The sequence below is a fragment of the Corythoichthys intestinalis genome, chromosome 1 (assembly GCF_030265065.1).
Source record: "Corythoichthys intestinalis isolate RoL2023-P3 chromosome 1, ASM3026506v1, whole genome shotgun sequence".
Lineage (NCBI taxonomy): Eukaryota > Metazoa > Chordata > Actinopteri > Syngnathiformes > Syngnathidae > Corythoichthys > Corythoichthys intestinalis.
In genome coordinates this window covers 56,997,535-57,014,626 of record NC_080395.1, presented here as the reverse complement: position 1 = coordinate 57,014,626, position 17,092 = coordinate 56,997,535, and the positions used below count along the sequence as shown (strand labels likewise).

Genomic DNA, 17,092 nt, shown 5'->3' with positions numbered 1-17,092 from the left:
TACAGTTTATTTCCATGTTGGCACGATGTGGTCTTTTAACACTTACAGTATGTCTAAAAAGGCACTCAAAATTTGTCAAAGTTTAATGAGATAACTGATTTTCCCAGATTGCTACAAACAGAAGAATGACGGTCAAGCACAACCCGCCTTCATCCTGCATCCTGGAAATCAGCGTGAAGGGAATCAAATTGGCTGTTCAGGAAGATTATTACGCCTGTGACCGAGTAAGACTGCTTCCTCGATTTATACTGTACAGTGGGGCAAAAAAATATTTAGTCAACCACCAATTGTGCAAGTTCTCCTACTTGAAAAGATTAGAGAGGCCTGTAATTGTCAACATGGGTAAACCTCAACCATGAGAGACAGAATGTGGGCAAAAAAACAGAAAATCACATTGTTTGATTTTTAAACAATTTATTTCCAAATTACAGTGGAAAATAAGTATTTGGTCACCTACAAACAAGCAAGATTTCTGGCTGTCAAAGAGGTCTAACTTCTTCTAACGAGGTCTAACGAGGCTCCAAACGTTACCTGTATTAATGGCACCTGTTTTAACTCATTATCGGTATAAAAGACACTTGTCCACAAGCTCAGTCAGTCACACTCCAAACTCCACTATGGCCAAGACCAAAGAGCTGTCGAAGGACACCAGAGACAAAATTGTAGACCTGCACCAGGCTGGGAAGACTGAATCTAAAATAGGTAAAACGTTTGGTGTAAAGAAATCAACTGTGGGAGCAATTATTAGAAAATGAAAGAAATACAAGACCACTGATAATCTCCCTCGATCTGGGGGTCCATGCAAGATCTCACCCCGTGGTGTCAAAATGATAACAAGAACGGTGAGCAAAAATCCCAGAACCACACGGGGGGACCTAGTGAATGACCTACAGAGAGCTGGGACCACAGTAACAAAGGCTACTATCAGTAACACAATGCGCCGCCAGGGACTCAAATCCTGTACTGCCAGACGTGTCCCACTGCAGAAGAAAGTACACGTCCAGGCCCATCTGCGGTTCGCTAGAGGGCATTTGGATGATCCAGAAGAGGACTGGGAGAATGTGTTATAGTCAGATGAAACCAAAATAGAACTTTTGGTCAAAACGCAGGTTCTCGTGTTTGGAGGAGAAAGAATACTGAATTGCATCCAAAGAACACCATACCCGCTCTGCAAAGGGACCAGGACAACTGATCTGTGTAAAGGAAAGAATGAATGGGGCCATGTATCGAGAGATTTTGAGTGAAAATTTCCTTCCATCAGCAAGGGCATTGAAGATGAGACGTGGCTGGGTCTTTCAGCATCACAATGATCCCAAACACACAGCCAGGGCAACAAAGGAGTGGCTTCATAAGAAGCATTTCAAGGTCCTGGAGTGGCTTAGCCAGTCTCCAGATCTCAACCCCATAGAAAATCTGTGGAGGGAGTTGAGAGTCCGTGTTGCCCAATGACAGCCCCAAAACATCACTGCTCTAGAGGAGATCTGCATGGAGGAATGGGCCAAAATACCAGAAAGAGTGTGTGAAAAGCTTGTGAAGTTACAGAAAACGTTTGGTCTCTGTTATTGCCAACATAGGGTACATAACAAAGTATTGAGATGAACTTTTGTTATTGATCAAATACTTATTAAAAATCAAACAATGTGATTTTCTGGATATTTTTTCCACATTCTGTCTCTCATGGTTGAGGTTTACCCATGTTGACAATTACAGGCCTCTCTAATATATTCATGGGGAGAACTTGCACAATTAGTGGTTGTGTGGTATTACTTATTTGCCCCACTGTATATCTACAACCCCTAGCAAAAAGTATACAACAACCAGTCTCGGACGAGTATTCACTCAGATATTTTATCATGTAGAACAAACTCAGATAAAAAGCTTGAAAAAAAAATGAATTTGTTCAAAAGTGCAACTCTTTAGCATTCAGAAAGACTAAAAGAAATGAATAAAAACATTGTGCTGGTCAGTAAATGTTACTTTTATAGAGCAAGTGCAGGGAAATATATATGGAATCACTCCATTCTGAGGAAAAATATATGGAATCATGAGAAACAAAGAAAAAAACAATCAAAACACATCTCTAGTATTTAGTAGCACCACCTCTGGCTTTTCTGACAGCTTGCGGTCTCTGAGGCATGGTCATGATGAGTATTCTTCATCAATTTGGTGCCAACTCTCTTTGATTGCAGTTGTCAGATCATCCTTGCAGGTCGGAGCCTTGCTGTGGACCATTTTTTTTCCATTTCCACCACAGGTTTTCAATAAGGTTGAGATCTGGGCTATTTTCAGGCCATGACATTGACTGGATGAGTTTTTCTCCAAGGAATGCTTTAACAGTTTTAGCTCTGTGGCATGATGCATTGTCATCTTGGAAAATGATAAACATATTTTCAATTGAAGGGATAAAAAAGCTGTCTAAAATTTCAATGTAAACGTGTGCATTTATTGAAGATTTAACCACAGTCATCTCCCCAGTGCCTTTGCCTGACATGCAGCCACATATCATCAAGGAATGAAGGAATTTTGATGTTTTCTTCAGGCAGTCGTCTTTGTAAATCTCACTGGAACGGCACCAAACAAAAGTTCCAGCGTCATCACCTTGTCCAATGCAGATTCTTGACTCTTGACAAGGTGATGATGCTGGAACTTTTGTTCCAGGGCAAATTAACTTTCTTTCAATCGAAACAATAATTTTCAAGGTCACTCTTTCCGATTTTCAAGGCATTTTCTGTTCATTTTAGGGCATTTACAGGTCACTTCTTGTTGATTTTGAGTCACTGCGTTTTCATTCCTGGGTCATTTCCTTTTCTGTAACCCAAAATCAACAGGGAGTGACCCATAAAAGGCCCCAAAATCCAGAGGAAGTGAAGGAAAATCAATAAGTAATGACCAGAAATGGCCCATAATTACCTCGTTGCCTGGCATTGGCTGTCACTGATGGCCATAGAAGTGGGAGGGGCTCGTTTGAAGTAGGAGGGGTTCATTCGCTGCCACCTTCTCAGTTCAAATGGATTGTCCTTCTATTAGTGATAAACGTACATCAGAAGGACGAACATAGCTCTTTTTTGTTTATTAGTTGTTTTGTAGAATATCCTAGAATAATTTCCTAACTAATGTATCGATAATTGTATCCCCATATCGTGAGATAATCGTTATCATGAGCTTTGTATCACAAATCGCATCGTATTGTGAGGTACCAAGAGGTTCCCACCCCTAGTGTCACAGTATATCTGTCATGTCTAAAGCAATTATTTATTGACGTAATTTAAGCCAAGTAAATGTTCACACAAATGTTAAGAACATACTAAATAACAACACACATATTTACTTCAGGTCATAAATTGAGGAAGGTACATTTTAAATTTAAATTTGAATCATACAAATATGAGACTACAATATTTACAGAGCTTGATATATAGTTAGTCAAGATGCACAATTTAGTGATGTAAACAATGACAAAAATGCTTCCTCTGCTTGACAAAATCCCGCCTTAGTAAGTCAGCAGATGGCGCATTAACTTAAATGAACTGAAGTATACAAGTATTTCAAGAAAACCCATGCGTAACTTTGTGACTCCTACATTGTGTGCAGTTTACCTTTTAGCATCATCTCTCTTTTAGAGCTCACTTTTCTAATTTTAAAAAACAGCACGATTCAGTCAAGCTTCTCATTGCATATTTCACGACAACAGCAGCACAACCGTGACCGCTTGGAGGTCAGTCCATCTGGGCTTCTGCTCAAAGGACCCAGCATAGATGCCCTTCCATGCAGCTATTCAAAAATCTCTTGAATAAAAAAAGTAATACTGTATTTGCCTTTATTGATTTGAAAGAAAATGTTTCACCACAAAATGGTGTGGGGGTCCGGACTCGAGCAAGGACCCCTATTCTAGTGTGCTCTAGTGTTACAGTGGAGAGTACAGTCTTACTGAACAAGTACACAAATTGTATTTATATGGATTTGGTCAATATGTTCTCAAATGAAATGTACTTATAGCATTCTTCATTCTGGCAGTTGGTTGAAGTAACCCCAAAGTCAAACCGTATTGGTACTAGTAAATTCAGGACAAAACACAGCAAAGTAAACTCAAAAGAGGTTTATAGATTAACATATAAAAGTGAAAGTTGCAGCACCTTTTGCTTTGCAACATATACAGCATTGCAATTATTGACTACAAATTGGTTTTCCAGTTCATTAAAACATTGTTGGGGCTTTTTCTGTGCTTAACCCTGCCTTTTCCTTTTATGTCTCTGTTAGAGTAACGAATGCAGTCACTTTTTCCAGTTAAAAAATGTCTCCTTCTGTGGTTATCACCCCAAAAACTGCAAGTGAGTCAACTATACTGTAAAGTAAACCATCCAGATTCTTATCTTTATTTGTTTTGTAAAGATTTTTGGATCATGTGTAAGCTAGATTTTTTTAGATTTTAATCTTTGTTGAAATCATGTTGTCATAAGAGTTATTTTTACTTTTATTTATTTCGACATTATCATACATGGCTGCTTTTTGTTTTGTCTTATTCAGTTGGTTTTGTATTGTTTTTTTGTTGTTTTTTTTTTTTTGGTTAAGGTAAATAGCATTACATCTCTTCAGTACAATACCAACCGTGACTGCCAGGGTCACTTTGTTGAAAAACAAAGGAGACGTCGTGTGATGTTCTTTTGTTGCCTCTCCGTAGATATTTTGGGTTTATAACCAAGCACCCGGCAGACCAGAGATTTGCCTGCCATGTGTTTGTGTCTGAAGATTCAACCAAGGCTGTTGCTGAATCAGTTGGGTAAGTTTGTCATTTTTTCTTATACAATGAACCCCTACATAGTTGTGCTCCAGCATTCAGAAATTAGCAAAGTCACAGATTTATTTCATTCATAAATTCATTTTCCATGCCACATATTTTTATTCATTTATTCTTTGGGGTGAGCGGACAAAACAACCATCTATTCTTTCACAGCATTTCATTATTTTCCATCTAGGGAAGCAATCTTCTGATATTTGCTAAAAATTCTTGCCTGGTGAGCCAGCCTTGTGCAATATACAAAATATATGAGAATTCACTCTGGTGCCCTGTGGTTTCAATTGGCTCTCCATTCTGGTCCAATATAGACCGACAAATACGCAAGGTGGGACTTGGTGATGCGTTACGATGGGGAGCGACAGCAAATCTGTTTTACACTCCTGCAAGTTTTGGGAAGGTGTTGTCTTTTTTCTCGTATATCTTACAAAGAGGCTTCTTCTGTATGGCATTTTTTACAGTGTCCTGCTCTTGCTTGTACAACATAAAGTCTTCTTTAAAGCGCAAGAGAACAAGAAACTGCACAACTTTGCACACCAAGTCAAAGGGGCATACCTAAGTCCGCAAATCGTTTGAACAAACTTTTATCGTTTGTTCTCTTTTCAAAAACAAGTACTACCTGGCAATACACCATATATCCATAGATTTTTCACACACAATCAGCAGTTATCATAACAGCGTGCCATGATTGTTTGAGAACTGCAACCAGTAACATGCGGTAAGGCTCATGGCTGGGGAGGCACTGACGTCATCAGTAAGATTTACAAACATCATATGGGTTCTCCGGAGCAACGTATTCACCATTTCATTGGCAGCAGTTAAATGTTTTTGTTTAAATTTTTCCATCTGCATTCTTTACCCTTACAAAAAAGCACATTTAATTAAAAGAAAATGTCATTACGGTCTTACGTTAATAATGAAGTCCATACGCTGTTCCTTCTGAATGAATGCATCGATGACCTGCTTGTACAAGTCGTCCTTGTCTGCCTTGGGTTTTAAAAGTTGTTCTGTCTCGATGGAAATCAGTGCCAGGGAGAAAGTCGTCCTTGGTCAGTCCTGTTCTCTGTGTTTTAAGTATTTTCAGCACTGAAAATGACCTCTCCACTGACACAGTCGTAGCTGGGACCGTGGGTACGAGCATGAGCAACTTTTTCTGAACCGCGCTCTGAAGCAAATCCCTCAGCTCCCTTTGTCAGTCTTCCTTTAGATATTATTTCCTGCTTCAAGCGGAAATCCAAAGTTGAAAACAAAGTTGTTTTAGCTTCTGAATATAATCCTCCATATTAAATGTACAGCAATGTGAGAAGAAAGAAAAACTACCTTCATCAGTATTCCTTTGGATATTATTTCCTGCTCAAGAGGAAATCCAAAATTGAAAACAAAGTTATTTTAGCTTCTAATATAATCCTCTACGTATATTAAATGTACAGCAAGGCGAGAAGAAAATAAAATCAGTCAGCACTTGATCAGTGGCGGATGCTGGTATTTCAAGGATGGGAAGGTTAAATTGTGTCCGCCTGTGAGTACTTTGTGATGGTGGAGAGGCTCGACGACACCTGCTGCTCGGTAGGGAAAGAAACTAGAGTAGTAGAAGTTAGTCTCCAAACACAAGCGGCTAAAAAATTGAAAAAAATAAAAATAAAAATAGAAGTTCAATTTTTCACTTATCGTTTTTAATAAAGAAAGTGACGCTAGGATGATTAGGAAAGTCTCCAGTTCAACTCAGAACAACTGAATAAAATTGAAAAATTCTTCCCATGCTGATTTGCTCATTTTGCTGTCAATCTAGCCTCAAACAGATCATCCAATCATCATGCAGAGAAGCTGAGCATCCTGGCCGGCCAAGCTCCGCCCACTGCCTAATAACCTCCAGAGACGCGGGCGGGATAAATCTAGCATTCAGTCAATGACTCTTCTCATTTCACAGTAGTGGAACAATGCACTCACAACTCTGGAGATGCACAGCATCCACACTGTTTAAAGGACTGTGAATATTCACTAATGAACAAAATATAAGCTGCGTCCTAATCAGTGATAAAGGATCTGATTCTGAACAAAAGCTGAGCGCGTTGCAGTGCATATTTTGTCAATATACAACAGTATGCATTTGATCACTTCTTTTTTTTTTTATTTTAGGGGAAGCAGAGCTTCCTTTTACAGTCTTAGAGCAATCGCCTCTCCACTTGACACACTATCTGTAAATCGCTTATTCCACTGCTTGTCCCTGCTGTCATTAGTGCCCTCTAACACAAGGCCGGAGAAATGTTGGGCTCCCTTATGCCATCGATTGTATGGCAAAAAACACATTACAGAAGTATAGCTGCTGAAAAAAACACGGCTCATTACTGTATATAAATCAGCTAAACTATGAAAATGTAGTTCATATAGTATATGTATTTGAACATAATAGCAACTTAAAGAGAGAGCACCACCCTCATATGAGGACCAGTCAAACCGGGCCTCCGGATGTAGGCGGTGCAGCACTGTGCTGTGCTATGTTCCTCAGTGTCCGTTGCGTAGTCTCTTCCCAGTATTTTAATGACAAATCCTGCCTTCTCTGACGGCACATCACTGACTACAACCAACAGCATGAGTCATGCTCCATTTCCTGTGCTTCTTTGAATGTTTCTCAGATTCAGTCTGTGCTTGTTAGCCCTACCTCTAGCATCAATTTTGAAATACAACCCACTCCACAGAGCACCAGATTGACTTGCCATGTATTTTGTACATGGCAAAAAGTCAGGCTGGCTTACTAGTCTATACAAATCCAGTTTTTTTGCTCAGGCCAAAAAAATGAAAGCATTGCATTACTAACATTTTTTAGCATCTTGTCTCATCATTAAAGTACGTAAATTGAGGAGCTTCTATTTGACAAAAAAAAGGCAGGGTTTTTTTCCACATGGTCTAATGAAACTATTAAAGTTTTTTGGCAGAGTAAATGATTTGCACATTTGTTCTATTTGTCAAATCTTTCATAAAATGTCCCCTCTAATAATTTCAGTGGAGGTAGTCCCCGATTTACGACGTACCTAACTTACTCGTCAGCCATTTTGTCTCGTCTTTTTTATTTTTATTTTTCATTTATTACATGTAAACAGTAACTTAATTAGGCTGGATGGGGACCATGGAAAAAGTGCTTAGAAAATGTATTTCGTTCCACTCAATTGGATCTACATGAACTCTGGTTTATACTATATATAAGTTGCTAATTATTACCCAAAAAGAAGTGTTACTCATGGTTTCCAGTCATTTTTTAATAATTAGCGTTTTTGTGTCACACATAAACCATGTGGGAACCGTTTTATCCATGCCATATTTGCATAACCATCCAAACAAAATTATCCAATCTGATCTAATCCTCCCATTTTTCCTGAATAAAATTATGAAATGGGTTTTTGGAACTATAATTAAACATACTAAAGACTATGTTTTTTGTCAAAGCCTCATTTTTTTTATTTTATATGCTGTACCATCTCAAAACACAAAAGACCCCCTCCCAGGTTTTTAATGGCAATGCTATACAAGTCTCAAACTTTTTGCACAATGTAAAACAATCAAACATAATAATGGTGAGTTCTTAAAATGACCATCACTGTTACAGCCCAGAATTCACATTTTAAGTTTTAACTTCATATGTGATCTGACCAGAAGCCCTCCAAGCCCCATTATTATTCATAACAAAAGGTGTGTGTGTGTGGCTTACCTGTAGTCAATATTGTTAACAAAATCCACGTCTACGCAATGTTCATCATTTTTAGCAAGATCCTTTGACGGAGCCTGGAGACAAAGCCATTGTCTGACGCAGGCTCTGTAAGTATCCCACTGTTTTTGTCTAAATTCCTGCACTTTTTCACCCCTTGGACAGATGAGAGATACATATAGCATTGTTTCGATGCCTTTTGACTAAATTTGGAATGCGGCTTCCTTATTTTTTTTGTTCATATTCGCTCGTGTCGGAGCTGGACACAATCGAAGCCATGTTGTGTGTTTTTTAAACCATGGCAACAATTCTCGTCTCCTATTGGTGCACGTGACCTAAAACCACTTTATGCACTGCAAATCCGACTCCGCCATATCAATATCACTGTGCCACAGTAAAAAAAAAAAAAAAAAAAAAAAAGACAGAAAAATGCTAATTATTAAAAAAAAAAGACTGGAAACCTTGAGTAGAACTTTTTTTTGGGTACTAATTAGCAACGTATATATATTATGAAGCAGAGTTTATGTTCCCATTTTTAGAGTTTTGTGCAAAATGATAATGATTTATTTTTTTCTTTTTTGTGTTTTTTCATTGCAAGCAAAATAAATGAAGATATTGCTCCCTAAGTATTTGTAAATGCATTCATTTTCTGGAAGAAATTTAGCATTATCTGAAAGAATTACAGGGGTGTCAATACTTTTGGCCAGCAGTGTAGATCCATTTGAGCCGAACGAACAACACAATTTTGCTCAGCCAATACAGCCTAAATGTACCTCAAAGCATCTTTTTTTTTTTTTTTTTTTTTACTTAATTTTATGAATATGAATATTCTGCCTTTTGGCAAAAAATGTATTTGACTATAATGTTGACTTTTGTGATGCATGCTTTATTTTGGTGCAGGAAGCGTAGACCAGTTTTACTTCCGCACGCGAGTAAGAGCACATGTACACATAAGGAAGAACATATTTGCATACACGAAGAAAAGTACACACGCACATATGAGGAATTAGCTCCAATGAAGAAGTCGCGCAGCCAAATGAGAGAGCGAGGGAAAAGATTACAGCTTAGCTCGCTGTCTAGCTAGGACTTAGCTCCAACATCTTAGCGAGGACAGTACAATGACATATAATACATGTTTCTGGATAGTTATTTTGAGATTTAAGGGGTATTTAAGGGTACTTAAAGGGTTAATTCCGACTGTTGCGGAAATTCGGGTTACGTCGCCAGGGTAGGAGAGGAATTCGTTCGTAATCGGGGGACTACCTGTATAATAATATATAATTATTTTGTTCAATGTATGATCTTTTTTTTCACTGTCATGTTTTACCTTACAGGAAAGCCTTCCAGTTGTATTACAAAGAATTTGTGGAGTTCTCGTGCCCCACAGAAGATATCTACTTGGAGTAGCCCAGTCCTGCTTTCAACCACAGCCTTTGTATAGTACACTGTATAATATGATGTTGCATGAAGGATACATCTAAGAAAACTAAGAACACTTCTGAGGAGCAAGCAGGAAAATAAGTGGACTAAGGTAGTATTTAAAGGGTGGTTGTGCAGCAAGAGGAGATAGGATGAAGCCAGAAGCGTTTCAAAGGCAAGAAATATTATGCAAATTGTCACCGGCAACAAAAAGGTGTCCATGAAGAAGCACATAAATCACCGAAGCCCTTGCGGTGCCAGTCAGGAAAGAAGCAAACATTTCAAAAGGTTAAAATGAAGCTGAACTGCCTTGTCCTTGGACTTGATCAATGTGGAAAAAATGATGATGGTGTATATATAAATAACCATTCTTGCATTGACACTACGGGCAGACAAGAGACTAGAATCCAGCGTTAATGAGGTTCTATGCATGAGTTGGCTTTCTCTGGCATGAAAGTCATTATGTTATGAAGGAAACTACCAACCCAAATAACAGTAGGTAGTAAAGGATGAAACAGTCAAGTTAAAGTTAGGCATTGTATGCAAACAACTTATTGAGTACTTGACATCGTGTGCTGATACTTTTAGAACTTACCTTTAAAACCCAGACATATTGTGCTTAACTAGTGTTACAAAAATACAAGTATCACATCAAAGAATGTTTAGAAGACCAGGAATCGAATAAATTGTCAACTACAGTATGTGGGATACGAGGATATCAGATAAGAAATCACGTTTAGAGAGAATAAGGGTGGGGGGGAGTCACTTCACTGAATAAGATACAGCAGGCCCCTGTGCAGCAGATACACAGGAGCAGAGAACTTCACTACTAGTGCCTCTTTTTCATAATTTTATTAGGACCTTCCTCTATCATGTCCACAACATTTGCAATTATGCTAGGTGATGACGTTATTGAGTGTGGGATTGATAGATGATGATGATGATGATGATGATGATGATGATGATGATATTGATGATGTAGTGTTTAATGAGCTTTTGCCCCACTACCCCTCACATGCTAGCAAGTACAGTCCATGTATGGCAACATGTGAAAGTTTTGTTGGAGCTAGACACTATTCAAAACATGCCTTGTTTCCCAGTATGTATTTGTTACCCCAAAGATCGTTTTCTGCAATGAAGGGTAATCAAATAGATGCCAAACAGAACAATGACTAGCACAGCACTGTTGTTCTGCAGTAGGGAAAAAATAACCACTCTCTACATCCTTTCACTAACATTTATTTGTAAGAGATCGTTTTATGGGATATACTGTATATTTAACGGGATGTTTCTAATACATGATTTTTTTTTAATATATAGGATATGGCCATTTTAAAGCCCCACACAGTTAATTCCTGGGAATAAAAAAATCTGCTGTTGCTAATCATGAAGTGACTTTGTACAGCGAGTCGAGCATCCAGACAAAATACTGTATTCAGCTGTGGGGGGCTATAAAAAAGGTGTACAGATCTGTCATAAATTTAATATCTGTAATTCAAAACATTGTATCAATTTAACATGTAGGAAGTGAAATATTTATTTTTGATTTTTTTTTTTCCCAGATGTGACTTCTTTATTAAAAAATAAGTAAATCATTGTGTCCTCTTACTATTACATCATAACACATTGAAAACAATCATATTAAGTTACACATTGCACTACTAATTCCCGTACTGGTCACTAAAAATGGTCATTGTTTTGTCACTACTAAATCGCAACTCTAACATCCTCTAAACCAGTGGTCTCCAACCACCGGTCCAGGGACCAGTACTGGTCCGCAAGAGAAATCATATTTTGACTTTAAATCATGTGCACCATCAACACTCAAATATGGGGAATTCGGATTCAGCAGCATGCTGCACCTCAGTTTACCGCATCTGTTTACCCAAGTTTACCCAATCTGTCAACACTGCTGCACCGACACACTCACTGGACATGTGCTCTTCATACAACAAATATGGCGGCACACTTTGAGTAGAGTTCAAAAGCTCATCTTTTGGTAACAGTCACAACGGTGCTTGGTGTGTAATAAACAGACTCTCAGGAGTCATCGGAACACTGCGCGGAACACCACTGTTGCAACATCAGTGCCCAGCTTGCAGCATGGAAAAACCCATTCATTTTGTATGTGGGATGCTCAAAAAGTTGCTCTAGCACAACGGTCTCACCAAATCTAGTATGGCATTTTCAATTTTGCCCTCCTCTTTGCAATGATAAAAGTCACGGCTTTCTCGTACGACAATGAAAAATAAATGTATTTGTACTTAAGATTTCTTTTCCTGGCTGCGGCGAGGCCTGTCTTTTGCGATTGTGTTCCCCCCTACCCGTCGTAGATGAAAAAAATTCGAATGCCTTTACTAGTCCTCAGTAAGAAAAGGGTTCAGGACCAGTGCTTTAAAGTGCGTTTGACACCAAAAAGCATGTTTATTTCATATTTCACGTGGTGTTTTATGCTCCTGAATGAAATGGACTGCTTGGATGTGTGTGGAAACGATCATTTTATATATTCAATTTTTGTATCCCCCACCATGAAAATGAGTGACTTCTGGCTTCAGTCTCGGGTTTAGGATGAATGCGAATGTGACGTCACCCAGGTCAGCATTTCACAATACAGCATTGCTTTATAGCATGCAGTTGGACTGCAATTCAGCTGATTTTGCGGATTAATTTGTTTATTTTTCGCTCCACACCAGCCAAACGGCTGCAGAAAATTGTTGTTGCACCAGGGAGAGGCGTGTGAGCCATTTTGGTTTTCAAAAGGTTCCCGTTCATCGCGGCTATGGGCCAAAACAAGCCCAACTACTGTAGGACCATTGGACTTACGAGAAAGTGAGTAAACATTGTATTTTGTCAAATACTGGGATCATGGTACACATTTTAATACGGAGGCTTGCATTTTGTGGCTGATTGTCCACCGAAAATGCCACCCGGCAGATGACCAGCGGCTTGTCGCACACCCCCACCCCCGCCGGAAGAGCGCTACATTCGGCTTATTGCCCTCTTCATGTGCCTGGTGTTGTCAAATTTTCAGGCCCCATCAGAATTTTGTGTTAAAAATGGACGCGAATACAGCGATTGCAAAGTAAACACTACAAACTTTGAATAAAGGACTGTTTACTTAAGTTTGATCATGGATGGACATGAAGAGAAAAGTTCTCCTCAGACAAATCCTGCCATGTTAGCTGCACAACAACTGCATATTGCTCTCCGTTTACGTCTTCGCCGTGTAGTAAAACATTATTTTACACCATATTCATGTTGACCATTTGGCAGCTACCCGCTCCTCCGACGTCGGCCGGTTTTTCCGGCGGTACTCTCCAGCTGCTTCCCCAGCGAGCTCTCCTGTCCATAGCAGGGTAACAAACTGTAAGTTGTTCGGTGCCAGGCAGGTTACCGATCGGCGAAGACAATCGACAACCCCGCCGCCGTGTGACATGATCAAAAAAAGGACTTTGAGACGTCACCCGGTTTGGGTTAGCATGTCTGTTAGCTGTCAAGCCTCTTTGTTTGTTTACATTCTCCGAAGCCACGGCAGGGAAATGACAAAGCCTGACTAACTACGGTGGCATAAAATATCGCTCGGTAGGTGCGACAGTAAAGGTGAAGTCGACAGTTTTGACCATTATGGAGTAATTTTTCCATGTACTGAATAAATGCATTTGTATTATTTCATATTCCATTTAGCACAAGACTGTTATTTGTCATGACCATGCCATTTACTTAGCAATTGGGGAAAAATACTTCGATAAAAAGAATATCCTGTACAAATATTGGAGTAGAGAGACGGAAACAATGACATTTTGTGGCTCTCTTCGTCGCATTTTCCTCGTTCTGAATGATTCCCCCTCAATGGGCTGAATTCTAAATCAGATGAAACCATAACCCTGCCGACGTCATCCTCCTGTTGGGGACGCTAGAGCCCTATGATGGTAGGCGTGGCTAAACGACAGATTTAAAGACTAATTTCTCATCATCTGCGCTTTGACAAATTGTTGTATACAGTGGTACCTCTACATACGAAGTTAATCCGTTCCAGGACCTTGTTTGTAAGTCGAAATGGTCGTATGTCGAGCAGGATTTTCCCATAGGAATACATTATAATTCCATTAATTCGTTCCACAGCCCAAAAACCTTCACTAAATCCTTAAAAAATACTGCTGGTACTATTACAAATGGCAATTACACATAGCAAAACAAATAAATTATAAATCAAAATCGGAATAATAATAATAATAATAATAATAATAATTCCTGTATTAATGTAACGAATCGGGTTCTAATGTGGCGGACGTTTTTTGCTGACCCTGAACGCACCGCGGGGCTCACATGCCAGAGACAGACCGGTGAGCTTGAGTTTCACTTTCACTTTGAATGTTTTCTTGAGAACACCTCAATTGCGGCAGACAGAAGGTGTTTTTGTTTTGAATAAGTTGTGAAATAAATGATAAAAACGTGGCGAAGTTGGCGATTTCTCTGGAGATGTTACCACAAAAGGAATTGTCAGCTTAACTTATAAAGACTGGCGAACGATGGTCGGAGGAGGACCGTGGAGATGTATTGTTGAGCCATTTCACGGATGCCCACCCTACGCTCATATTTTTCTGTCATTTGCATCTTCATTTAGAAGGTAAGTGTCAACTTTTTCCTTGTTTCACCACCTGTACCAACCTTTTCTGAAACCAGTGTTGATTTGTCACACAAGAAAATCCGCCGTGCATTCGTCTGCGGTGCTGCCATTGTCGTCGTATTTCGAGCATGTCGTCGGATGTAGAAACAAATGGCGAGTCAAATTTTACGTCGGATGTCGAAAAGTTCGTGTGTCGAAGCGATCGTATGTAGAGGTACCACTGTATAATCTAATTGTCTCAAAATATGATTCTAATTCACATAATAATGCTATTTAAGACTTTTTTTATCCTGTCGTACACACTTTAAACAATCAGTAAATCATTAAAAGTGATGAAAACATTGTGCTTTAGTGTGCATGTTGTTCACTTAATGTTTGATACTTAATTGTGTCTCCCTGGGCTGTGCCAAGAGGTGACAATGATTTGCCGATATTTTATTTTCACAACAAGTAACAATTGTGGAATGGTTAAATAATTTAAAAAGTGATCATTTCTATCTGATGAGGAAAGCTCTGAATATGTTTCTTTCAATAATATTAATCTTCAAGTTTTGGAGAATAAGAATTCTCTGCATCACGTACATAAGACAGGGGCTTCTCGCCGTAATCTGCAATTTAAAAAAATTACATGGTAGATAGTTTTCCTTGGCAGATAACGCTGCAAACAAAAAGGGATAAAAAGCTATCCTAAATGAAAAAGTGCTAAGCTCCTGGTAACCAATGTTAATGCAACTGATGCAGCAAGAATGGTAGTTGAGTAGATGAGTATCGTACCATCAGTATGACCAATATAGGGTCGAAGGTTGCTGGAATAATAGAACTCAGTATCTGGAGTACGATCATTAGTCCTGGAAAAAAAAGATGTCAAATGTATGCTGTTGATTTAACAAAACTGCATTGTTTGTTACGTAGCATCCATGTATGTTATATAATATCAAGGGATATTTCAAATTCGGTATTGCAGTTTCCACAATAGAATGACATAGGTTTAGGTAATGACGTTAAAAACATACAATTTACCTTCTAAATATGGGACCTCCCATACTTTCCCTGAGCAAAAGAGCGAGAAGCAGGAGATGTAACATTCCTGTAATTTTACCGTGCCTTAATAATCTTTTTTTTTTTGTTTTGTTTTAACTGCAAATACCTGAAACTCTCACACATTCGGCCTTGGCACAGTACCTACTACAGACTATTACCACATCATAGAGCTTTGAGTTAAGAGTTGCGATGATGTTAAATGATGCAACTTCACAGCTCATCAAGAATGCGAAAAACATGTAGATGTGATGTAACTGATATGAAAAGGATCAAGAATGACAGACAAACTACCATTAACACTCATAATATCTATGGAAAATGTTGCCTAATAAATATTATACTCCAATACAGCACATTATAGTACAGCTTCCATATTGAAGGATCACGAGCATTACACACACTCAAAACAGATATTTGGGAAAAGCGGTCTCTCCTTAAGGGAAGACACATCACCGAACTGTATCTCTGGCTGTAATAGAGCCTATACAGCATCGAAAACCAAATCCTTGCTAGCCATAACACAATTATTGGGAGGAGACTGTTCATTCTGTAGATGCCTCAGAAGCATTTAAATAAAAGGAAATAGGAGTAAAATACACAGTAGGAGATGAAGCCATGTGTGGCACCCTGAGAACTGCCTGTGTTACATCATCTTCAAAGCGTTTTTTTTCCGCCAAAAGCCATGAGTGATACAGTCTATACAATAATAAGTTCGCACAGCTCACGTACTGTTTATAGGTGGAAATTAAGTGAAAGACATTTACCTGCATTGATCCATAGAATATGGAAATAAGATGATGACCTCCCATCTCAGCTAGACTGAGCATTTCGGGGTAACAATAGATTTGTTATTAAAGTATTTGAATTAAATAATATTGCTTCAAAATAATAGACAACTTGGGTAATAATCATAAAACGTCTTTAAAAAAAAAAAAAAAAGCCCTGCCTTCTATGAGTAACGTCATTCTTTCGCATTTCCTGACAAAGTGGATGTTTCCAAATCTGCTAAATACCACAATAAACAAGGCTAAAATAAATCTTTTAGGGTCTGCACACCATTATTTTTTATTTTGGAACAGAGCGCTTGAAAATTAAATAGATCAAACTACAAAATAAACTATTCAAAATTCTGCTTTAAAATTTGATTTTTTTTCTTATTGTTTGTCTTTTGAGGAGTGGTGTGCATTCAAAATATCCAACCACCCCTCCATTTTTAACACCACTTGGCCTTGTCAAGTTGTCAGGGTTGTCCGTGGTGCTGGAGCCTATCACTGCTAACTTCAAATGAAAGGTGGACTACACACTTAACTAAGCCTGTCGCGATATGCAATAATTCTGTTTATCGCACGGTAAATGAAAATGAAGGCGGTAATTTTCCCGCTGCGATTTATCACCTCTCGTGCGTGCGTGTGCGGCGGACGTGCTGTTAAAAGTTCGGCTTGTTTGTTAGCAACAGCGTAATATGCTGTGACGAGGATTCCTTGTGTTTTATTGACTTCTGGGTATGTTCGTT

The 17,092-nt window shown here is 38.8% G+C and overlaps 1 protein-coding gene and 1 long non-coding RNA gene across 5 annotated transcripts in view; one reads left to right on the top strand and one right to left on the bottom strand.

Moving 5' to 3' along the window:
• Positions 1-14,236, top strand: part of LOC130916094 (C-Jun-amino-terminal kinase-interacting protein 1-like) — a 59,945-nt gene extending 45,709 nt beyond the window's left edge. For 3 of the 4 annotated variants that reach the window (XM_057836517.1, XM_057836531.1, XM_057836524.1), the window contains 4 exons: positions 108-224; positions 4,258-4,328; positions 4,679-4,777; positions 9,827-14,236. In XM_057836517.1, the coding sequence (XP_057692500.1) occupies positions 108-224; positions 4,258-4,328; positions 4,679-4,777; positions 9,827-9,899 (360 nt within the window). In that variant the 3' untranslated portion in view covers positions 9,900-14,236. The remainder of the gene's footprint in view (positions 1-107; positions 225-4,257; positions 4,329-4,678; positions 4,778-9,826) is intronic. The other variant, XM_057836538.1, reaches the window with a different exon arrangement.
• Positions 1,905-15,707, bottom strand: LOC130916114 (uncharacterized). The gene is made up of 4 exons (XR_009063228.1): positions 15,559-15,707; positions 15,313-15,386; positions 2,911-3,020; positions 1,905-2,646 (listed from the first exon to the last, which is right to left on the bottom strand). It is a non-coding gene; the product is annotated as an uncharacterized LOC130916114 (long non-coding RNA).
• Positions 15,708-17,092: the final 1,385 nt, after the last annotated feature.